Here is a 25,314-nt window from a genome sequence, read left to right on the forward strand (position 1 = left end):
AGGGGTTTTTGTCCACCATGTGTGCTGATGTCTTTATGGAGTTCCTACGGGAGGAAGGACAGAGTAACGATGCACTCAATCTCTTTGACCCCCATCTCCTCCTTCCTTGACCTGGATGCAAGCCGGCCGTAAATCTCTTTTGCAACAGGAATTTGTTTCTGTCCTCTCTCCGCTCTTCTCTTCCCTCCCCCCTCTCCTCTCATCTCTTCCCCCCTTTCCCCTCCCCCACCTCACAATACTCCCTCACCTCATCTCCCACCCCAGTCCCGTCGCCATGGTGACCCCCACTTTTGTTTGTTTACCGAGCCAGCCCGTGGTTCAGGGCTATGCAGGCAGCCATTGTTAGCTCTGGGGTCCCAGCACAAAGAGAAGGGTTAGTTGCTAATGCCTTGATTTAGCTGGGTAGAATGCACATAGCGGGGTAAACAATCGCGCGTTGGGAGCCCTGGGCCAAGCGACAGGCCGTCCCGTCCGATTCCCCAGGGTCCAAAAATGGAATACCAGGTTCGTTTGTCAGGCTTCGACAAAGAAATCTTCTCTCTCCCTTCATTTGGCAGTTAAAATGTTTTTCAGATCTGCTTTCCAGTCCTTTCTCGACTCAGACTTTTTTAGAATCAGCTTATTTAAAGGGGTTGGTCAAACGTTCTCTTTTTCACATGACTTTTGTTGCCCCTAGTCTCTGAAGAGGAATACGGCAAACCCATGCTGTGTGATAGGTGGCCATTTTCCCTTCTATTTTTGCTTTTCCAGATATCTCACTGTGAATGTCTTTGCCCCAATGTCTTGAACCATACAGTTCCCATAGAGATGTGGTTTTGTCTGGAACAGCCTCAATGAGTGGTACATGTTTCCCTTTCCCAAGCCTATGCGCTTTTGTTGTGGTTTCTACCGGCGCCCATTATGGCCTCATTAAACTGCTCTGTAATCAGCATACCAGGCCACCATGATCCTACACCACCATACATGAAGACTGAAGAGGCAACTGTTCCCAGATCAGGAACTCTGATCAAACAGATCCAAAATCAGAACCTTCCCCCAATACAATACCTGCAGTTACATATAATACACAAATCCTTGCTTCCTCTCTCCTCTCCTCTCCTCTCCTCCTTCTTATTGGTGGGAAGGATCTGATGTGCCTGCCCTCAGGTGAGGTGAGGAGACAGGTCATGATGAATGGAGGAAAGACTTCTGAGATTCACACACACTCTCTCTCTGGTTGTGTCTGTGAGTCCGTGGTGTGAGGCTTGGTAGGTGTGCCCAGCCTCACTGGGATGAGACGTGGAGGGTTTTCTCTCCTCTAAAGAGACCGGGACAGAATGACTGTAATTATAGTTTTGCCTGAGGGAAGCACTGTATTATACTATATAGGTGACGGACGGGTTTGGGAGTGTAGGGTAAAGTTCACAGACACTGAAGCAGATTCATGCCCTACTGTATGTTCTTAATGATTTGCTTGAGGTCTTCAAGACACCTCAAGGTAAGCAGTACTAACACACCCCAGGACCAGTACTGAAGGTACACTGTTCTAAACCGCTTACAATGGAGACAGGTTATTGTGTACTACAGATTTAGTCACAAAGACTTTGGCTGTCCTAGGATGATTGTTAAAAAAACCGGAACAACAACAATATGAACATGCAGGGCTAGGAAAAAGGAAAGATGACGGAAGGGTGGGGGATTTCTCAGGACATCTTTGTGGGCCTTTGTTAGCTACTTTTGTTTAGCGGTTGTTTATGTGAGTGCTAATGAGCAGCAAGGCTAGCTGGGTGGAGAGTGATGAATGTTTATGTAGGGGGCGAGAGGTGTTTCAAAAACCACCAGCATTACCCAGCGCCGGTCCTAGTCCGAAGCTCAGAGCTCACTGAGTAAGAATTTGCTCCGGTCAGCTCTTAGAGGTGTCTTCTGTGGTGTTTAAACCTAAACCTGTGCTCTGGGACAACCAGAGCTCTTAGCATAGACTAAATAGAAGCTCCGGGAAGCAAACTCACTGACCCAGAACCGGTCTTTCCGTTTCTGTCCTGGAGAGTGGTAACTGCTGGGGGTGAAGGTGTGAGTCTGTTTGGGAGGTTTTGTGTGCCTGTGGCAAGATCTGTTGTTCTCTCTATACTCCATCAATCCCCATCACTCTGTCTCTCTCTCTCTCTCTACCTCTCCATCACTGTCATACGCCTGCGTGTCATCAAGTACATCTGTAGGCCCAAATGCCTCCTCCTTTTCCCCCTTTACCCCTCAAACCTCTGACCCCCTTCCCCTTCCATCCTATAATCCCTGGTGTGACTGGGGTTGTTTGGTGCCTGCGGAGGAAGCTGGGAAGAGTAAGCCTGGGGGCCAGGCTTAGTAAGGATGGTACTGTTGAGATCTGTTGTGCAACTGTCCCTTTCACACCACCAGGCCACTGTGTGTATGGGCTTTGTTTCTCTTGTGAAGTCATGCATCAGAGGAAGGCTTAGCACTCTCCCAGTTTTTTTTTTTTTTTTTTTTATTCTCTTCTAATTACGGTTCTGGCTGCACGGAGCCATTGTGCCGGCCGGAATGCTGGTATTCCCACAAAGGGACTCCTTCTGAGAACAATGGCGAAATTCCTCTGATTCCCCACAGGTTCACGCAGGGCTAAATAAGAAGGGGAGAGTTACAGTGGCGCTGCTATTGTAGGCACAGTAGCTTTCCCACTGTCCACCCAGCTAGGCCACCACTAGGGAGGGGATGGGGGGGACACAGGGAGGGGGGCAGATGGCCACAGCTCCCACTGGGAGAACAGGGGAGGGGGGAGAGGAGGAGGGAGGCTCTTTCTTTCTGTGAGAGGTGAAAGAGTTTTCTCTCTCATGTAATCAAATCCCTGAGAACCTAAAAGCCAGCATGGATCTTTACACTGGGCCTGGTAGCGGATGTGAGCCTGGGTTGAGGTGCGTGTGCGTGTGTGTATGTGTGCGTGTGTGCATGCATCAGTCTTATAGGAGCAGATGTTCAGGTCACCTTAAAGCTGCAGCACACAACCACTTAGTATTGACGGGTTCGATGGTGATCCAATCACACTCTGCTGAACAAGGCCTGGCTTATCTCATCTGACAACGACTTGTCTGTATGTAATGGGGCCCACACTCTACGGCATTCTAATCAGTCAGTCTAATGATGTTACACGTGACATCTGCTTCAAAGGTGGTTGTCACAACATAGAAACTACCACAAGTCATCAACCATGATTCTTTTTTTGAGATGGTCCCGTTCTTAACTATTCCTTGATTTCTCCCTAGACTGTCGTGTTCCAGCTCTAAAAAAAGTAAACCTGCTTTTTTTGTTTTGTTTTGTTGCTTCTGTACGGATGTCAGTCAGGAAATGTTGGGATTATGACAGGAATAGCCAGGCCATTTGCGAGAGGAAGGAGTCAGTGTTTGTGTTGCCAAAAGGCTGCGCTTATAGCCTTAAGTAGGCTGTAGAGTTTCAAGGCCTTCAATTTGGGGTCCAGATCCGTTTGGACAATCCAGCCTTAGCCACCGGGGACCTTACTTTCCCAGCTGTCTATAGCCGAGCCTGTGTGCATGTCAACTGTGGACTGAGGCTGTTGTGTTGCTAACCTGTTCTACATAGTTGTAGCCCAAAATCAATAGGTGTTGTGGGTGGCAGCAGGACCCCCACAGTGAATAAACAGGTGCCTCACACACACACACATTAAAGTGAGGAGTGGGATAATTATTGAGTGGGGGCTGATCATCCCCCATATTGTGGACATCTATCTCTCAATGCTTTGGAGCGGAATGTTCCAGCACAAACACCCAGCCTTAAACCATATTTGTGGGGCTCTCTCTCTCTCACATACACACACACACACTGTCTCTCTAGTAAGGGCACGCTGCGTCACTCTTCAGTCCAAGCTCTGGCGTTGGAGTGTTAAGTGCTGTTCAGGGTGACGGTAAAATGCATCCAAGCCTTTGAGCCTGGTTACTCTTTTTACTTTTGAAAAGCTTTCAAGTACCCCCCCCACACACACACACACACTCCCACCCTATTCGTTCAATTCACAATAACGTGACACCCTTCCTCCCTCACTCGTTTTTATACCCTAAATGGAAATTGATAGTCGCACACACACACCCTGTAGCCATTGATCTGGGCTCAATAAATGTTTTACCAGCTTTCTGTGAGGAACCCCCCCCCCCCCCCGCCCCTTTTCTTCTCTTCAGGATTGGAACAGGCCGTGGTGTATGGTCCCCCTGGGCCCCTGAATCCTAGGGGGGTGTGGAGGGGTGGACAACACACAAACAGGTTTCCCACTCTACCACCAACGGTGTCCATTCAATTAGTCCCATTATATGGGACGGGTCCACACACTGAGACCGTTTGAAGTGGCAGACTTCAAAACTGTCCCAATTAGACAGCAAGGTTGGCCCAGGTTGGAACCCCAGGGGTGACCCGAAAATTCCAAAGTCAGGGAGGAAGGATTGGTGCTGGTGGGAAAGAGGAGAAACAGTTGGGAGGGGGGTCAATACAAATGGGGAGAATTTTGCCTCCAAAAACCTTTGATAAGGGCCCCTAATAGGCATTCTTTTTGGGAGAAGTTCATTTTAGCGTCGCTTGGGTGTCGGAAAGATAACCATGCTGTCCATTCTCAGCCAGTTCTCCCCTCTCTCTCCTCTTCTTCTTTTCCTCGACCGCCAAGATAACACCGCAGAGCGATGGCACGGTTCCACAGGAAATGCCTTCTTAACGCGACCAGAGTAGTGCAGGAAGGAGAAACTTTAGCCTCTTTATTTCCATCCCTTTGTTTCTCTTTAATCCCATTAGCTGACTGGCCCGTACGGAGGCGGAGACTTGTGTTTGTGTTGGTCTGGGTTCAGTCCAACCCCAGGTCTCCTCTCTCTCTCTCACTCTCACACACACACACACACACACACACACACACACACACTTCTACTGGGTCTTTGATGTCAGGTTCTCCCCTCTGTGCTGAATTCTGTCCAACTAAGGGGTTAAGCCCCAAAGTTGTGTAAAGTCTGCCTGGGAAATCTCAACCGTAGGAATGGGAAAAATGTTTTGACAGTAAATGAACTTGATTAAGCATTATGGCTAATGGTTTAGGAGGCTTCTTTTTGATTCGGTGGAGATTTGCAGACTTTCTCACATTTCTTGAGATTTTAAAGAGCCTGTTAAGAGTGAACATTCAAGTAATAAAGCAATTGTAATAGTTTAGGCCTCTTGCACATTTTCTATAAATGAGTATAAGACTTGAGGTCTGAGTTGGTTTGAGTTAGTGTGTGTTTGCAGGTTTGAATGACTGTGTGTCTGTGTCTGTGTCTGTGTGTGTGTCTCTGAATAGCCATGAAGGGGACAGCCTACTCCCCCCCTTACTGCAGACACGGTACACATGTCACTGGCACAGAGTCAGGGATCCTGGGAGCCCCGTCCCGCTGCAGGGCAGACATATTAACATTCTGCTCTGGTGTCTGCAACCGGATCTCCTGCAGCAGAGCCATTCACCCCTCAGACATGCCAACACACACACACACACACACACACACACACACACACACCAATCTCAGTCGTAGCAACAGGACACCACACACACACACACACACACAGCAATCTCAGTCATGGCAAAAGGACACACAGTCTCACATGCATGAAGATATGAGGTGCCATTCACAAAGATGGCTCCCTGACCACAGAACACATCCAGTCTGCACATACACATGCTCTACATTGCATATTCATATAGAGTCTGTGGTTGATATGGCTGCCGTTTAGTTGGGAAAGAATGTAAGAAACCAAAGCCATTTCCATTACTTAGCTGTCAAAGTGGAAATGGATAGATGGGTTTTTAGATGCTGTGTGTGTGTGTGTAGCGCACAGAATCAGGGGTGGGGGGTTTGCAGCTGACAGGCCATTCAGAGAGCCAGGGCGCAGGGCCATTGCTCTGCAGCTGCCCCCTCTCTGTGCCCTCTTTGACGGGGGAGATGGCGTTTACCCTCCCCCTCCTCCCCCTGCCCACCCCTCGTCTCCCACACACACAGGCTCGTTCTTTACTCTGTTGTCACAACACGGCTTGACGGCCCATATGAGGGCTACATTGTGTGTGTGTGTGTGTGTGTGTGTGTTATAGTGAACAAGGCATTTGTGTTTGTCTGTAGGGATTTTGTTGTTGTTGCAGGAGTTGTCTTATCCTTTGAATGTACATTGGTGTGTTTTATTAGTTGATGCACTTCATATAACTTCTGCTAAGAGGGCTGTGGAGACCAGAAACGACATTACAGGGGACTAATTGATCCAGCTGAGCCTTTAAGCATATAATAGAACTCATTATGTCAAATATTTAAAGTCCTCTCCTCTTGCGATTCACCCATTCTCTCCCATACTGATTTAAAATGGTGACGTTGTTTTTTTTCCCATCAGATTTGTTATTTAATTGAAACATTTAATTATCGCTCTATAGGGTTTTCCAATGAGATTTTTGTTATGCTCTGCTTGTAGTACACTTGCCACTCTATTGCATTCTGACGACTGAAGCAGGAGGACATTATTGGCAATAGGGGGGAATTTTCTCTTTCTCTTTTTATTACAATGAAGATAGTAGGATTTTGAGAGGGACGGAGAGGTTGGACTGAGTATCAAATCCCTGATGTCTGGGTTCATATACATGTGCATGATTGTTACGGTGGAAAAACCCACTCAGCCCAAAAGTGGTTGGTCTTGTGATTTAGTTCTAAACTCATCCCAACATTGGAGACAGAAGTAGCAACTGTACTGTAAGAGGGACATCCCCCAGACGGTAATCAGACGGCGAGCTGTCCATTGTTTAACTGGCCCAACAGACTTTGGGTTTAACCACTGTTGTGCTTATCTTGTTTATCTTGGGGGGGTCGGTCTGACGCACCTGTTCTCTCCACTCTGTTGGGCTGTGTACACACACACACACACACACACACACACACACACACATGCAGGTCGGGATGTCTCAGATCTGGTCTGAGAACTAGGCTTGTGTCTACAGAAGGGGATACATGTCCAGTTATCTCCTAGGACCTTTTTGTTGATTTAATGGGGTTGTCCCAAGCTCTCATTATCAGAGGGAGTTCCACAGAAATACATTGAAACACCATATCTAGATGTTTCAACACTGTATACAACTTTAACTGTTATCTGCTATTTATTCAGTGAAATTGTTATGGTCTTTTCATAAGAAAATGTGTTCCTCATTAGTGATCTTTGTGTAATGAATGCTCTCCCTCCTCCTTATCTCTCTGTGTCCAGGTCTGGATGACAGCCTTCAGCAATACGTGCCTAACTTTGAGAGGGAGAAGATCAGCGGGGAACAGCTGCTGAAGATCTCCCACCAGGACCTAGAGGAACTGGGCGTGGCCAGGATAGGACACCAGGAACTGGTGCTGGAGGCCGTGGACCTGCTCTGTGCTCTGGTCAGTCAGACTCACGACACCACCGTCTCTCTTTCTGTTTCTCTCTCTCCTCTCTGTTTCTGTAATTTTCTCTCTCTCTTTCTTTGTCTCTGTCTCTCTGTTTCTGCCATTCTCTCTCTCTGTGTGTCTCTCTCTCCTACTCTCTCTCTCTCTCTCTCTCCCCCTCCCCTCTCTGGATGCTGTAGGTCACTAGCCCTCCCCTCCCTTTCAGTGTGTGTGTGCAAAGGGCCCGGACTGGTCTGCCAGCCAAAGGAACCGTTGGTGCAGAAAGCCCATGATTTCCCACAGAACTCAGTAGGGTGTGGAACACAGCTCAGATACATGAAGGGGGATGATGCAGTATGATCCGTTGCACTCCAGAGATGGAGATGGGAGAGCAGGCTCTTCACCCAGGCTGTAGGGGCCTCAGGGCTGAGGTGTGAGCTGATGATTACAACAGTAGTGGCCAGTTAGGAAAGAACATCAGTTAGACCTGTCTGACAGGACATGTACTGGAGAGAGGAATGAAGAAATGTGTCTCTCTCTCTCTCTCTCTCTCTCTCTTTCTTTCATTCTCTCACTGCCTCTCGCACACTCACACTCACACACTCACACACACACACACACACAGAGAGAACTGTCAGGTCAGCTGTTACGTTCCCACTGCACTCCTGGCCTCGGCCCTCTATTTCTCACCCCAGAGGCTCATGGGAAGGCAACTGTCCAGCCCTCTAGCTGGGCTGGGATCTGACCGGGCCACCAGCCGTCTGTCATAAGAACTGCCAGGAGATGATTTACGATCGACAGTGCTTTAACCCAAGCTCAGAGAGAAAGGGGGAGAGAAAGAGAGAGAGGAAGAGTAAGACCATGCTTCAGCTCAAACAGAACCAGGTTCTCTAACAGATGGGACTGATTTGGAGTTTTATCACTTCCTGTCTCATAAAGTCCCAGATTGCAGTCTCCCGTTTTGATCAGTGTCAGCATTTTTTTGGTGAAGTCCTTATGCCGCTTTAAAAAGCCTTGCATTAATGACTTTTCTCTGTTTTAAATTCCTCCTATATCATGTTATGGAAAAGCGAAAAATCCATTTCAGATCAACCTGAATCCAGTTCCTGATCCAGTATTCTGTTGTGAAGAAAGTAAGTTTGCCAACACGTGTGTGTGCACGCAAACAGATGTCATTTGGCAGCCGACGGACCACCACCTACATGTCTGAGGGGTCTGGAGTGGTTTGGCAGGGTGTTGTGGGTACAGTACTGTGTGTGTGTGTGCTGGCTGGTCTGTGGTGAGACGCCAACAACGGGTCCTGCCCCTCACATCTGATCCTGGTTGTTCTGCTGATGTTGGGAGTCGGGTGTGGAGCGGCGATCCTATGTCAACTTGGAACACAACGAGAACCTTCTGCAAGGCAGCTGCCAGACTGTCATTCAAAGGGCATTAAGGCCTGTGCCGGCCTAAGAGTTGGATCTAGTGACCCCCCCACCCCCTCTTTCTGTCGCTGTCTCCTTCCATATCTGTCTCTCTCTCTCCCTTCCTTTTCCTCTGTCTCTGTCTCTCTCTCTCTGCCTGACCGTTGTGAGTGATGGTGAACTGTATCAGCAATCACCCTCCAGAACTGTTCCAATGGACACACTCTCTCTCTCTCTCTCTCTCTCTCTCTCTCTCTCTCTGAAGTAGAGATTGTGTTGCGTGATAACAGCTTGAACAGATAAGCCCCAGGCACCACATGGTATCAGTTGTCAGAGGGCTGAGAGGCTAGGAGGATGTTTAATGCTTTGATAAATCTATGTGTCATACCTTGTGTACCGTACTGCACATCCTAGGGTCCAACATCCTCTCCTTTACGGTCACTGTAATTGGGCCCAGATTTCTGCTCGCCCCAAAAGCTGAGCGATTTTAGCGAGGCTTCAAATTGTTTTTTCTTGATGGGCTTCATAAATTTGGGCCTGTGTTCCCTCATGTTCCCCCAGCGTGTGTTTGTTATGTTTAATAAATCTTCCCAGTGCTGGGGTCTTTTTTTTTGGGGGGGGGGGGGGTTTATGTCATTTAGGGAGGATGTTTAGTCTCTCACAAACACACACACACACAACCCTGGGCTTGGAACTCTGGGCTGTCGGTGGCACAGGAAATGCTCCTCACACCTCTGATTGAGGATCCTTGGGTAAATGAGTTTGTCCGTTAGGGGTTTCCTTTTTAAGACTAGAGAGGTCTCTCGCTGTTGCTCTCTCTCTCCCCCACCCCCACCCCCGCCCCTGCGGTAGGAAGCTAGCCCCTCGTTTCAATTAGATGTAACTGAGGAAAGGTCACTGCTTCTGAAAGGGAAACATGCAGCTGACAAACACCAGACCCCCCTTCTCTCTCTCATGCACTCTGTCACCCCCCCCCCCCCCCCCCCCCCCCACCCTCTCTGTATCCTTTGGGATCAAACGTTTCATCTAGTAGCGGTCATACAACGGTCTTGTGATGTAACCCTTTGAGTGGATATCATGTCCACAGGGCATGATGTCGCAGGCTAGATGACCATGTGATGGTCCCATGCATTGCCCTTGGGTGTTTACAGAGAATCGGGTCAAAGACAATCAATTTGTTTGATTTGCTGCATTGTAGAGTTCAATTTACCATCAACACATCGCTTTGGATCTCATAACCACTCTCATAACAGCGTCATTGTCTCCATAGATTGAACAGTGAAGGAATGAACCTAGTCTCTAGTCTTTGTATTAACCTATGTTATCATTGCACTAGTTCATTTTACCTCAGAATCCAGAATCCATAAGCAGAATCCATAACTGCCTGATGTATAGTATTTCTCACCAGGCAAAAGCCATCAGAGCAAACTGCTCTCTGGAGGCGGAGGAGGAACATTTTAATTAATCATACTGGGACTCCCAAAACCATGATGACTTCTGCAGAGTCCATCTTGTAACTTTACACCTGTGTTTTTTTTCCTAACCCCAGTGGTCTGCTCCCCCCCCCCCCCCCCCATTGTCTCACACAGCCATGGAATAGATATTAAAGCTGAAGAGGCCAAGCTGTGAGGAGCTGGAGAAGTGTGTGTGGGGGTGTGTGTCTTTTACTGGTGGCTCTATCCCCAGGCAGAACCTACCAGACTCTATCTCAGGAGAGCCTAACCCTATATCAGGAGCAGGAAACAGATGTGGCCCCCACCTGTATGATTGACAGATCAGGAGACACCCCCCTGCCTCTGGCGGAGAGAGGTGTGGGAACGCCCATCTTGGGGCCTTGTTCCTCCAGTTGTGTCAGGTGACGTGTACAGCTCTCTCAACCCCTGCGGTGAGTGGTAGGAAGCTCTGTGTTGTGATAGCCCTACCCCACTTCTCCTGTGGACACTTCTCCATACCAAGGTACAGAACAGGCCCCTTTCTCTGGGCCCAAGCTGATCTTGCTTAGAAACAGTCTCCTCTCAACCTACTTGATGCTAACTCAAAATCAGCAGGAGCTATAAAACAACATTGAAATGAAGTGAATTTGATTGGAAACATTGACTTCAGTCCTATGTTCTCTGGTTGAGCTGTGGGACAGAGAGGTGTTGGGACATCTGTGGACCAGTCAGTGTCTGGACTGTGTATCTGTCTGTGTGTGATGAGTCCACTGACGCCAACGCCAGGAGAGGCGTTTGATCTTCACCGGCTCTCGACGACTAAGTGTCCATACCCCACTGTTGCTGTTTTGGTTCAACGGAAACCGTTGTGCGATCTCTGTGGAAAAGTGTGTGTAAAGTCTGAAGTATTCAGAGGCACCTTTTATATCTCCTCTCCTGCCCATTCCTTCTCTTGGGGATGAATCTGCATATGGTTTATTAACTTCCTCATAACGTCATTAGAGGCTCAGCGGACCTCTGAATGGGGTACCTGGACATTAGATTTCTCAACTGACATTGAGGAGAAGTGTTCTGAGCTTGCCCATATGCGGCTACAGTCCAAATGCTCCACTGGGGAGGACTTCGAGGATTAAGTACTATATAGTGTCCAAGTAAATCCTTTTTGATATAAAAAGGCAGCTGAATGAAGTTAGCTACTGATCACTTGCAGATTTCCTCTGTGGGGTGTAGTAGGCCAAGCGCAGGCTATTTTAACCTCCCCGCCTGCTCTAGCGTGTTTAGCCTTTAGCGTGCCACACACTCAGGGCAGAGAGGCTGGCAGCGATGCAACACTCTGTTAGCTGAGATTTGCCAGAACAGGAGTTAGGCGAAGGCAATCCCCCCCCTCTCTCCTCTCCCTTTACTAGCGCTCGGGTCCCAAACGCATTCTTTCCGCGATATTTAAAAGTAGAGAGTGTGCGTGAGTTGCTAGGATTAGCTGCTAAAATTAAGCTCCCCTTCTTATTTCCTTGGCCTGAAGAACATGGGAGTGTTTTTTTTTATAATACGATGCTACACTAACCAGAGCAGGCAGCTGACGTCATGACGGACAGGATAGTTGATGAGAGAATTACAGACCTGACGTATCTGACCAGTACCAGAGCTGTGGTAATTCCCCATGCTCTGCAAGGTCAGCCCAGCTATGTGGACATGTACAGTCCCTTAGGTGATAAAGCTACCATATGACTTAATGTAGCTCTGTGGTTTGACAGCCAAGGCTTTGTGTGGCTCCTGAGTATGCTCGAAATGGAATGCCGACAGTTTGTCATAATAAAACTGTGAAGACTAGTTAAGCGAGTGCATAAGAGAAGTATCTCTGTACTCGGAGGCAAGGCCATCTAGGGCATACTGTACTGGGCCATACATTGTGAAGCATCTGAAGCAGTGGCGGACTGACCATCTGAAGCACCGGGAGAATTCACCGTGGCCCGGTGATCCATGGGCTGTGGGGCCGGTGGATCTCTGGGCTGCTGGGCCGGTGAGCAACGCAACCCAAAATGAGCAACTCAGCCCACTACTCCATCTCCCCCGGCATGGCAGGCCCATTGGTCCATTCCCCCTTTCGCGTATTCCCCCTCCCCCTCCCCCCTGTTGGCTGAAAGTCCAGGGCCATTCTGTTGTCCCAGTCTGCCCCTGATCTGAAGTGTCAGTACAGCCTGTCAGTCGAGGTGAACACCGACTTGGGTGTGTCACTCAGTCATTTGGCTAATGGCTTTGTACAGCAGCAGCTCTCCTGGGAGGGAGAGAGGAAGCCAGGCAGAATTAAACAGACCAACCATGTCCTAGTCAATCTACGACGAGTCCTGATCCACTCAGACGCGCCTCTCTCCGTGCTGCTAGAGCCTACCGTACAGACTCAGTGTCAACACCTCGTGACCGGGAAGTCACAGCCCAGCTAAGCCCTTCTGTGCGTGTCACGGGTCGGCCGTAAAATGACGAGGAATGCGTGAGTCGGAAAACCGGCCTGGCCCAGGAATGCGAACGTTGCCAGGGTTGGAGTCAGGTGATGTGGCGAGCACGCCCTCCCGAGGGCTAGGCCCACACCTGGTGAATGAAGGGCTAACTTCACCCCAAAGGTGCACAGACAGACACACAGCCTTGAAAATCATATGCGTGTCAAAGCACGTTGACGTTAATAACGGACGATTACTCTACAGGAAACAACATGTTTTCCAGGGAATTAGATCCGAGAGCTGTCAAAAGCTGGAAAAGCAGCTCCAACCAGGCTTGTGATTTTATGGCATTGATTGACAGATCTGTTGTTATACCAGATGCGCACGCATGCACGCTCTCTCTCTCTCTCTCTCTCTCTCTCTCTCTCCCTCTCCCTTCCTCACCCTCTCCCTCTCACACTCTCTCACTCCTTTGTCTCTCTTACCCTTTGTCTCACTCACTCTCTCTCACCCATTTGTCTCTCTTACCCTTTGTCTCACTCACTCTCTCTCACCCATTTGTCTCTCACACTCCTTTATCTCTCTCACTCTCATCTCTCTCATTCCTTTGTCTCTCTCTCTAACTCTCTCCTTCGTCATTCACACTCCTTATTTCTACAGCGTATCTCACAATCCCGTTCTTTCTCTCCTTCTCTCAGAACTACGGAGTGGAGACAGACAACCTGAAGAACCTGGTGGTGAGGATGCGAGCGGCCACTAACAGCCTGCACATGTCCACGTCGGACCGCAGGAAGAGCCCCGCCTACGACGGCAGCACCTCTCGCAAGCCCCCCAACGACTTCCTCACCTCGGTGGTGGACCTCATCGGAGCCGCCAAGAGCCTCCTGGCCTGGCTCGACAGGTGAGGAGTCCCCTCCCAGTACATTCTGTCCCCCCCGCCCCTGACAATAGCCACTCTCAGTCTCTGTAGTCTTTGTATATAATATGATAGTTGTTTTATTTAACCTTTTTATTTAGGTAAGTCATTGAGAACAGATTACTGTGTTAGGTTTTCAAGGCAGCCACAAAATATGATGGTCTGAACTTCTGTTGAATGCATTCAAGCCCCTGGACTACAATTTGGGTTAGCTGTAATGTTAGCATTTCCTACACATAGGAGCCATTACCTCACTGAATCACCTCTCTTGACTGTTGGCGTATACTAACGCTAACAGATGACAGGCATTGGTTTCCCTTTAGATGTTACAGGCTATAGCAAAAACACAGCTCCTCGCCCCCAAGAGAGCCTTCTAGAAACGGTTCAAGGACATGTGAAAGACATTGGATACAGTCTAGTTGGTTTCCTCAATACCTCTGTCTAGTCGTTATACAGAGAATAACCAGATGAGGGTTCAAGAATCCATCATCAAGAATCGTTACGTTCTATACTTCTGAGATTCATATACTACCCTGATACTTTCCCAATGTTGACCTAGCAGTTGAAACGACTTAAATGTTTTTCTGAGGTTCGCCTCAAAATCAAGTGTAATACGATGAGTTCTCTGTACATATTTGGGGGATACACAGCAGTTTAGGGGATAACGATTGGGAGCTGTGTTTTGGAGTTCAGAAGTGTGTTTTTGAGAGGAGAGGAAAGTAGGGAAGGGGAGGGGAGGAAAGTAGGGAAGGGCGCCATTATGGTGTCACCCTCTGTTCCAACCACTGTGTTTGTGACCACAGAGTCTCTTAGCCTAGACAAACGGCAGTCAGAGCCAGCCAGGTCCACCAGCCCTATTGTGTTGCTCCCTGTACTAGCTAGAGGCAACATCATGTCACTTTGTTGTCCCTCTGTGAGGTTTACCCCCTTATTCAACTCCTTTGACAGGTAGATATACTGTGTGGGAGACGAGAAATGTGCTGTGTACAGTCGTCACACTAAAACGGCTGTCTCTCCCCCCCCTCTCTCTCTCCCTCTCCCTTTCTCTCTCTCTTTCTTTCTCTTTCCCTTGCAGGACGCCCCTGACGGGGATCAGTGACTTCACCGCCACCAAGAACAAGATCATTCAGCTGTGCCTGGATCTCACCACCACAGTTCAACAGGTCTGCATGCTCGTTTGCTCACCAGCACACGTGTCATGTACCAATCCACTCAAGGCAGACTGGCCTAAGGGCATACACATGTAGGATTAGGTAGAGGAGGAGGGTTCGTCATGACACAAGCCCTGAAGCTAGAGTAGCAGGCTCAACACAGTGTAGTCTGTTGGATGTTTTGTTTTGTTTCTTTTTATTTATTTATACCTCAGGTTAGCTAATGAGGAGACCTCCGACTGAGGGGGCTGTTTAACGGCAATCGCAGGCTCTGCGTTTACAGTTTCATAAAAAAACCTCTGGAGCTCTTTTAAAAAGCATCTGCCAACATTCCGCAGGCGGCGTTATTATTCCCCTGGCCATGTGGTTCCCGTTTCGCTCCTGCAAGATGTTCACAGCGGGAGGCCGGGCCGTCTGTGTGTACATCCTGCTCAGGATTCATTCGCTGTAGAGGAGGTGGTCTCCTCCACTGCCAGATATACACTACGGATACTTACCTCACCTTAAAAGCAGCAAATCAGCAATTATGCTCCCCAGTTTTAAATGTGTGTTTGATTTGGCCAACTGTTAAGGGTCTATTTTTATTATATTTATAAGAATTAAAATTTCCAGGTTGTGATCCAAACTGGTTATAGGTGTGTGTCAGCTAGAGGAAAACAAAAAGGGCTGAGGGAAAGACCTGAAATATGACCACGGAGCCTAGTTTATTTGTCACAGTTGTGTTTCCCCCCAAAGAGTCTCCAACCATTGGTTTTACATTTTACACCAGCAGTGAAAGTAGCCGTCGAACCTACAGGTGGCGTTTTTGTAGGGTTATTGCATTGAGTAAATTCCTTTCCCAGAGTGCCGATTGCCTCGCCGATGTCTGGGATTTCAACGCCCCTGTGATTTACAGTGCCGGGTCTCACCCTGACTGTGGAGGGAGAGGTGGGGGTGTAAATTTCCCACGACAGCGTTTGAAGTGAAGGGTTTTTGTGTGTAATGTGAGTGAGCCTTGTGCTGTTGTTGGTGCCTGCAGCAGATTAGCCTGGATGTAGCAGTCAGACACCCCCCCCCCCCCCCACACACACACTCACAACCCCTCTCCCTTGCCACCCCCCATGGCACTCAGCTGTGTAAGAGACCCAAGGTAATACCTCACCAGTCCACTTACAGTGGCTCAATCTTAACCTGTCACAGACAGACAAGAAGCCTATTAGCTCCGATCCTCTCAAACACTATTATGTCTCACATAGGCTTTAGACAGCCACTAACTCCCATTGGTTTTCCAACTTTCCTGTGGTGTACTTGATTGATGAAGGGGCAAGAATGTGGGGGAGTATCACAGTCATTAGGTTTATGCGGTGGGAGGACCTAGTGAGGTCACGCTGCCCGTTGATGAACTTCAGTCAGGAACAGGGCTTTTAACTCTGATAATTTATGTGTTCCGCCTGAATGAAGCCCATGTATACAAACACAATGGAATTCAGCCATAAAACTGTGAATTCGCCGCCCATGTCAGTTGACCCGTGAGGTGGGAAGTTGTTCTCAGTCTTCCAAAATAAAGGCTCTCAAACTAGGCCCCACATAATGCGCTTTGATGGGGTGAACATATTGTACCGGGAAGCGGGAAGTCTAGCAAGCCAGGTTCCTCCCGTCACATGGTGTTTTGGATATCTGCTCCAAAGATCTTCAGCCTCAGCATCAGTCCTATCTGCCCCAGCATCAGTCCTATCTGCCCCAGCTGTATAAATGGCTGCATGTCAGGATGTTGTGCCAGCACTCTTCCCTCTCTGCCACTTCTTCGCTCGGCTGGACAAATACTCTCCGGTTGCCAGATCAAAGGCAAAGCAGAGCCGTCTAGAGGAGTCATCTGATCCACGCCTGCAGAGGGATCACGTCCATGGCATGAGGGTTCAGTATATCCAGGGGAATTTTTCCAGGGGAACAATCTCTCCCTTCTGTTCTTAGTTTCGATCTGGCTCGTATTAAGAAGCCTCGTTTTTGTCGTTGACAGAGATGTGGGAATCATTTGGATTCCACAGATAGATTTTTCAGGGATTATCTGTCAAAGATATTGTTTCCTCGTTATTTGCTTCTATTTGAGGAAAAACAGTCTGTGCATGTGATTCTGTCGGCAGGAGAAGTTTGGCACAGTTTTGGCGCAAAGCAAGTCTGTGGCCTATTCTGATGTTGTTTCGTAAACATTTAGCAATCTCAAACCTTCTAAACGTGTATTTTTGGCATAACCATTGTGGCATGAATTTTAGCGCAATGTTGTCATCTAAATATAGACCTATTTAATGCAAAATATGTGCTGGTTGTGTGAAGGAAGTCATGCCAAATTCCTTCCAAAACCGCCACATGTCCTTGGCTCCCTTTTGGAAAGTAATTGAAGGGAAAACATTATGTTTTGGTACCAAAAATGAAATTTGAGACCTGCGTTGGTCTTCTTTGCTTATTGGTCTTCCCTCCATGTTTATCCTGGCTCTTTGTCTCTTGTCAAACCGAAATGCTGTTTACTTATACGTGAGATTTGGTTTCTCAAAGAAGAACATATTGCAGTTCTTTACAGGCTTTTCTTGTAAATGTCACCCCGTAATCGTAGTGAAAGCACAGATAAGCTGGCCAAATCTTGTCAATGCAAACACTACAATGGGCTGACAAGACAAGTGCATTTGCACACAGATGCTCCTCCCCCTGGGCCACTGGAATGTGCAAGGTAGGGGAATATGGAAATGTTTGGTTGTCCCCCACGTTGTCTGCGATATACTAAGAGCAACAGAACTGCCTTTGTGGACAGCACATGTCTACACACGACACCATTCTTTAATTTACATCCATACTACTTCACAATTAAGCCAAAAGTCGAGACAATACCTAACCGTAATGAAACTGTTTATTACAGAATGTTGTCTGACAATTCCAAATGACAATGTTTACTGCCAGATCTAAATGATGTACAGTAGGTCTTCTTCCATTTCTTTAAATCCCTAAGTATTCAGCAAGTGTGTCACAGATCCCACACAAACAAAGAGTAGACGTTTTTCACAAGTTTGTATACTGTATAATGTCACATTATTGGATAAAGTATTTCACCGGTGACTTATGGGTGCCTTGTGGACATTCTCGGCATACAAGCCATGCTATAGCCAGGCAGGGGGGGGGGGGGGGGGCTCACACCAACAGTGGCCTCCTCTGACCACCCCCTAACCAGGGGCCCTTTCACCAATGATGGGACCCCCCCCCAGTCCTCCAGCTGTGAGATGAGGCTGTTTCCTCAGCTGTGAGCCTAGTCAGGCCCAGGTGCAGTCTGAGAAGGCTGGGGGACCCTGGGAGAGGGCCAGGCTAGAGGGGCTGGTCTCAGCTGACACTGCAGTGACTGTAGTAGGATGTCCCCGGCCTCTCTGTTCCCTCGGAGCAAGTCACAACTGCTACTGGGTCTTGCCTGTTTCTACAGGGGCTAACCCGCTTCCCTGTCAAATGCATGGAAACCCAAGTGGTGTTCAGTGTTAGGTTCTCCAGAAGTCTCACTGTTACATTCCTATGTAGTAAACAAAAATGCTGTCATTTGAATGAGGGTTTTTGGATAGTTTGGGTAGTTGGAATATGTAGTTCCTAAAATGACGGCCACCGCTTTGCGCCCTTGACTCAAGGTTGTGTCTCTATGTGCACAGCGCCTTTATGTACACGCCCCTATAGTTTACTGTAACCCCACACTACATTATTCAATTATATTGTCCTGTGAGTTTACATACAGATGCAATTTGAATGTAAAAACTGTTTATTTGTGGCTCTCCTCCATCTCCCTCAGTCCTATATCTGGGTCTCTGATGACATAATATTTACCCTACCCCTATACTTTGTTTTTATTTACTGTCCTGCGGTAAGAGAACCTCTTCCTGCCTGGTGAAGAAGCAGCATATCTAACATTAGTCTCTTCTCTCGTTACAGGACTTCACTGTTTACGAGATGGAGGAAAAGATACTGGAAGTTGTAAGTACATCTCTCTCTCTCCCTCTTTTTTCCCCCTTCTCATGTAAACTACAGAATGACTTCCTATAGGAGCGCTGGAAAGATCTGTTTGAAGGTTTGGCTGTATGGGCTATCTTTTACACAGAGGTTGTGTGACATGCTTTCAGCACTGTCTCCGTTAGTTAATGCTGCAGACAGGAGCGTAGCCCCTCCGGTGGAAGAGGCGTCTCTGATACGCCCCCTCCTCGCCATCAATCAGCGTTTCCTGTCGCTGACACTCTCCAGACTGCTAGAGCTGACACTGGACTTCCTCCCTCGCAGACACCCTCAGTGAACCCAGTTGCAGCCCTCTACAATAGATGGGCCCCTCTCTCTGCTTTATTCTCTCTTTTTCTGTCTGTCTCTGTGTCTCGCTCCCCCCCCGTAGAACCTTATGTGGAGCCTAAATGCGTTCTATTCTTGAAGAGCACCACTAGGACTGTACCTTGGTGATCTTTGTTTGCCTCGTATTCCTGTCCAAGGGGTTTGTTTCTGTACTGACTAGTCAGCAGAAAACTAAATGATCTCCCAAATAAGGTTGGTTTAACGTGTGCATGCGTGCATCTGTGAGGCTTGAGGCTTGTTACTTGCCTGAGAAGAAAAGGCTCTTTCTTCTGCAAACGTCACCAGAAAATGCCCCCACTAATGATGACAAAGTGTTGAGATTGTCCTTAATGATCTGTTGAGGGAAGTGGGGGAGGAGGGGGGACAGCAGGGAGATGGGGGGGCCTCTCCCTCCTGTTCTCAGTACTGTGTTTTGAAGCTGGAGAACCAGTTAATGACACTGTAATGACCCCCCCCCCCCTCGCCTCGCCCCCCATCCCCCCTCACCCCCTCCTCTTCCCTGGGGGTGTGATAATTACACCAGAGTGACACACTTGTCACACAAGTGCAGCCCACCCCTCTCCCGCCGCCCGACACACAGTCACGGAAATAACACTTGTTCTGTGACAGGCGTTAGATAGACTATCAAGCAGTCACATGATGGGACATTCAATTGCCGGGGGTTACTGAGTAATCACAGCCATCGCTGAAGGAAAGGACACGGAGTCGCTAAGAGGCGAGAGGGTTCACAAGATGATTGTTTTGTTTTCATTCTTTCGTTTGTTTGGCTTTTCTGAGTAACTGAAACTGTTGCCCTCCTTTTGACGTTGCAGTCCAAGGTTCTGAACAGCATCTGTGACCAGACCGTGAGAACGACCTCTGACCCCTTGATGAGCCAATCAGCTTGCTTGGATGAAGTCCAGCTCACCAACATCAAGCCTGGGGAGGGACTGGTGAGGATTGCTGGGAGTTTTTTTCCCCCCATTCTAACCTCAAACAAATACTTTGTTGCTAGCTTGCTCTGTCTCACAAGTTTAAAGGTTAAGAATGCTTACAGAATGACTCAACCATAATAATTACACGTTATCTTGATTTTCTCATGTACACTGTACTTATTTTTGCCCTTCAATAAGAATGAGAAGAGTTTGTTGTTTTCTCAATGTTGTTCATGTTGGTATTTCCTCAGGGTATGTACATCAAATCTACCTATGATGGTCTTCATGTCATCACAGGCACCACAGAACATGTAAGTATGGCAGCCACACAGAGTAGATCTTACTGAACTACCATTTCCCTATTTTCAGTCCAGGAATGGAATTATCCGTTCAGAAAAACACCTCTGAGCAAAACAGTTGAACTTAATTTGGTCCAAATGAGCATTTTTACAAATCATTAACCGTAACATTTTGCGATCACAGAGCCCCACTTGTATGGTTAGCCGACTTGTCTCTCAGCACTGATACTATGTTTCTGTTTTGTTGAAGCTTCTCATTTTTCTATATCAATCCTGTTGGTATAGCAACTGTAATGTTATGCAGGATGCACCAACACTAGTTGGTTTGTGCCACGCTCTGAGGGGGAGGAGGGACAGCTAACGGTGGCCTTTGAGCAGTATTTCTTCCATCCTCAAACCCACCCCTCCTCATCCCCCTCGTCCTCCATTTCTGAGGGTGGTCAGGGGCTAGGATACCAGGCTAAACATGCTCCTCATCAAGCACAGGGAGAAGAAGAAAAGGGTTTAGGTGGTGAATATTAGCATCAATAATATAGTTGTTGTTCCCACCTTCGTCATCCATTGAGAATCACAATAATAAACTTCCAACTGCAAATAAAACCTCCTCTTCCCTCAGTGAAGCAGTGTGACTAATATGGGAGCAGAGCTAGTGCAGTCTGATTCTCACGCCTTCAGGCGTTAATCGTGAATCAAGCCCTTGTTAAAATTGTGAGTCATTAATCCATTTGACACTGGCACGCATAATTCGACCGCCCATTCATAAAGAGGTTGTTTGTGTTTTGTCAGAATTGTGTCAAATGTATCTTTTTTTTTTCTGTGGTTGATTAAGCAGGTCTGTTGTTGAACACCTGTGACGAAGACAACAACAAATCATACACAGATAAAGGAGGAATGATCTAGGAGCTAATATGAGATAAAGATGGTGTTCTAAGGTTTGTGTTCTAAGGTTTGTGTTCTAATCCACTTCTCTCTCTCTCTTTCTCTCTCTTTCTCTCCTTTCGCTGCTGTGTTTTCAGTCTCCAGCCGACATGACACATAAGATCCACGCGGGTGATGAAGTGATTCAGGTCAACCAGCAAACTGTGGTGAGTGAGCACCTGTTCCCTCTGACACCTGTTCTAACACCGGTACTTAACACCTGTAACATACGTAACTCCCCGTCACCTTGTTGAAATCCACTGGTATGCCAAGCCTCTTTAGTAACCTTTATCCAAATTTTGACTTCAGTCCTGAACCCAACTCAGACTTTGTTTCCTGAATGGGAGATTTGTAGGCACAAAATCTGTTACGTGCTTGTTCTTTAGGTCAGTCCCTTAAAGTCGATCCCTTGACATATTCCGCTGTGTTTCTACAACCACTGTAGGATTCCTCTGGCTCACTCTACTCTTAACTTCCTGTTGTCGCTTTCTGATGACCTCATAGTTCCGATGGTCAATGATATACCACAGAGACTGAGACCCCCTCTCTGTGCTGTGTGTGTTGTTCCAGGTGGGTTGGCAGCTGAAGAACCTGGTGGGCAAGCTGAGGGAGGACCCCAAAGGCGTGATGCTGCTCCTGAAGAAGAGGCCCACCGGCTCCACGGGCTTCACTCCCGCCCCCCTCAAGAACATGCGCTGGAAGCCTCCCATGGCACAGGTGCACCTCCGCGCTAAACCCCTTCATCTTCCACTGTCAATGTTCCAACTCTAACTAAGGCAGCATTATTGTCGCAATTGTTCATATCACCGACCTACTGTCAAATATAGATTCAGAGGGAGTTGGGCCAGATTGAGTGTAGCAGGCTTGGGCATGTATAGAAACCACCCAGAGAGGGCTATCGCAGAGAGAACAATGCAGAACTGTTCTTCATTCAGTACTGGCAGCCAGAACAAAACAACAACACTTATGATGATGTCACTCAGGCTTAGTGAATGGCGCTGGCAGTCAGCGGCCTCTGACTCCGCAGAGATGGGATCTCCTTGAAGGGAGGGTGCCAATGTCTGCGCTAGAAGTGGAGTGCATCGGTGTTAACTAGGTGTTATGATTGCAGAGGTGTGCACCACTCAGTTAAGTGTACAGTGTGGGAATATACAGGCTGGGAATCCCTAGTGGTCCTAGCATTGACTTTGGTTCGTTCAGGCGTATTAAACAATGATCTCACAATAGCCTCACAAAGGGCTTGTATTGGCTGGGCACACCCAAGAAGGTCAAAACCCCAATAATTTGTGTTCAAAGGAGAACAAAATGAAAGTCTCAGAGGGTTTCAGACAAATCCCGTGTTAATAAAGTTATATAACGGTAATCCAATTTCGGCATTCTCTCATATGCAGACAAATTAGACCTGGCTTAGCTCTTAGCCACAGCCCTAGCACCTGAGCCCTTGACTGAGTATACACTAGGGAACAATAGGCTGTTGTAACCTAAACTCTGGCATCGCCTCGTCATGCCTCTCCAGAGGCTGCCGTCGACACCCTGGGAAGATCAGATCAGACGATATCAGATCAGAGTAGATTTCACCAAACAAAGGGCCTTTTATCACACTAACAGACTCTCCTGGACTTGTCCACCGCCTTGTTTGAACAAGGTGTCGAGAATCAAAGCGATCCCCCATCTCCGTGTAGGATAAGAAGGCTCCAGGACGGTCAACAAAGATGGATCACACACAACATGATTCAGAAATGACACTCCCCTATAACTGTGTGGTTATAGGGGAGTATGAGTGTTTAGAATGATGGGATTTAATGTGTCTGATCCAGGGTGGAAAATGGATAATATACGAAGTAGTATTATTTTTAAACTGCACCCATAGCTGTGGTTTATGAGTATGACTTAAGTGTATGTTGCTGGAGTTATTTTGGATTCCTCTCAAAACCTGTCCATTCCTCAAATAGGGAGGTATAGATTTAAAGAGACCCAGGCATGTGGCAGTAATGTTGGTCTTTCCATAAGGGGGGGGGTCTCCTCTGCCTGGCCAAGTCATGTATAGAATTTCTTAGCTAAAGCATGTAAATAGTAGATGTGTAAATAGTAGGCTTCTTGAGGTAACCATACATTTTTGTGATTAGTGTATGTTTGATGCTTGCCCACCATCAGAATGTATGTAGGGAATTAATCATTTTAATAACTGATTGTATCGTGTATTTTTCTTTTCTTTCAGAGCACACCTTCCCTGACCAAAACCCAGTCTCCAGGCAGCTCCATGGACGGCTCCACCAAGAAGGAGAAACCGGCCATCTTGGACCTGTACATCCCCCCTCCCCCCTCCGTACCCTACACCCCACGGTGAGTGACTAGTCTGTGTGCCCCCCCCCCCTCGCACTTCCATAAACACTCATGTTATGACCACAGATCTAGGATCAGATTACCACAACCTTCAATCCTAGCCTTAACCCAAATATCAGATCTTGGGCCCTGTTCCAATCGTCTTAAAATCCACCCTTCCTTCCTCCCTCGTTTACTTGAAGTAATCGCTGATCTAATGTGATTGGATTGGTCAAAGCCAGCTTTTCATTGAGTTGCTTTCGCAAGTCATGTCACGACAGGTCAGTGATCCCTTCAAGGAAGGGAAGATGCATTTCAATACTATTGGAAAAGGGCCCCTGTGTAAGATGTTAGGGGCACGTTCTACCTACCCACTCCCCTCGTGGACGCTGCAACGTGCAAGCCGCGTCGTACGCCCACAGACAGCCCCCACCACCACATCCCCCAGCAGCCCCTGGCTTTGAGGTCTGGGATAATGAGTGTGTTTGGGCCTCCCCCTCCGATGACTCTCCCCTCGGCCTGTAAAAACCCCCACAGCAGCAGCACATTCTGTTCCTCCGGCCTCCTCCCTCCCTCCGGCCTCCTCCCTCCCTCCGGCCTCCTCCCTCCCTCCGGCCTCCTCCCTCCCTCCCGCTCACTAGCTCGTGCCACCGCGGACATTATGCAACCGCCTCGTTTCATCTGCCTCCTCGTTCTCTCTGCCTCACTCTGCTATGATGGAGGAGGAGAGAGGAGAGAGAGAGAAGGCTGTTGCTGCATTCATTAGGCTTGCCAGATAGTGGATCAAATTCAAACACGTTGCTGTTTATTGTTACGGACAAGCCATTAAGACAATGCATACACTCATGTCCTATTCCCAGCCACTCACAGTAAGTTCACTGTGCATACAATAAAGCTTCGAGCAACAGAGGAAGCACATTTTTGTACTCCTTTCATCTCCCTTCTCACGTTCTCTTCTGTATGAACACATGACAGTGACATTGATGATTATTGATATGTTGTCTTCTATGTGAACATATGACAGTGACATTGATGAATATATGACATGATGTATGTTCTCTGCAGCGAGGGGAAGACGACCGGCTCCTACTCCAGCATCAGTAAAAGACCAAAGGGTTCTGAGTCGCCCAACTCCTTCCTGGACCTGGAGGGTCGGAGACGCTTCACCGTCAGCGACTACGACAAGATGGGCGTGATCTACCCCATCGAGGCCAACGTGGTCCAGCCCAGGATGAGGGAGCGCAACCCCTCTCGTAGTAAGTACCGTTCAAACAGTCGCCGTATGTTCACTTTATGTGAGACAATGACATGTTAGAGCTCTTTTTGGTGTTATGAATTTAGATAGATTGGCCTCCTCTTGATGCCATACGAACAGCATTAGAAGTCAAACCTTTTTTTTCTGCTCTCCCTGTATAGGTAAGCCCCGCCCCCTCTCCATGCCGGTGGACACCTGTCTCGGAGTGACAGATCCCTACTCCAGGCCCTGGACACAAGGCCGGAAAGGTAGAGTAGCGCACACACACACACACACGCCACCCGTCTCCTGAGACTGCTGAGCAACAATTTAACCACCAGAAATTGAGTTGACCACAATCAGATTATCCAGTTTACACGTTCAGCCACAAACCGCTGAGAACACATGGTAGACTTTATCTCTGTGCTCGAGTAGTGATCGGTGTTACTATAGGCCTACAGTATGTATGTATGTATGTATGTATGTATGTCAACCCTTTACTTTCACTGTTCAGTGTTTACACACAGACCTATCTCACAATCTCTCACTGCTAGTGGCCCAAT

The 25,314-nt window shown here is 47.9% G+C and overlaps 1 protein-coding gene across 1 annotated transcript in view; it reads left to right on the forward strand.

The window, feature by feature from the left end:
* LOC310814107 (connector enhancer of kinase suppressor of ras 3-like) overlaps positions 1-25,314 on the forward strand; it is a 48,630-nt gene that overhangs the window by 7,159 nt on the left and 16,157 nt on the right. Inside the window, exons 2-12 of the mRNA XM_083683376.1 lie at positions 7,243-7,406; positions 13,358-13,560; positions 14,651-14,738; positions 18,660-18,701; positions 19,877-19,996; positions 20,230-20,289; positions 21,294-21,362; positions 21,766-21,912; positions 23,414-23,538; positions 24,583-24,773; positions 24,934-25,020. Coding sequence (XP_083539502.1) covers positions 7,243-7,406; positions 13,358-13,560; positions 14,651-14,738; positions 18,660-18,701; positions 19,877-19,996; positions 20,230-20,289; positions 21,294-21,362; positions 21,766-21,912; positions 23,414-23,538; positions 24,583-24,773; positions 24,934-25,020 — 1,296 coding nt within the window. The remainder of the gene's footprint in view (positions 1-7,242; positions 7,407-13,357; positions 13,561-14,650; positions 14,739-18,659; positions 18,702-19,876; positions 19,997-20,229; positions 20,290-21,293; positions 21,363-21,765; positions 21,913-23,413; positions 23,539-24,582; positions 24,774-24,933; positions 25,021-25,314) is intronic.

The sequence above is a fragment of the Argentina silus genome, assembly GCF_951799395.1.
Source record: "Argentina silus genome assembly, chromosome: 13".
Lineage (NCBI taxonomy): Eukaryota > Metazoa > Chordata > Actinopteri > Argentiniformes > Argentinidae > Argentina > Argentina silus.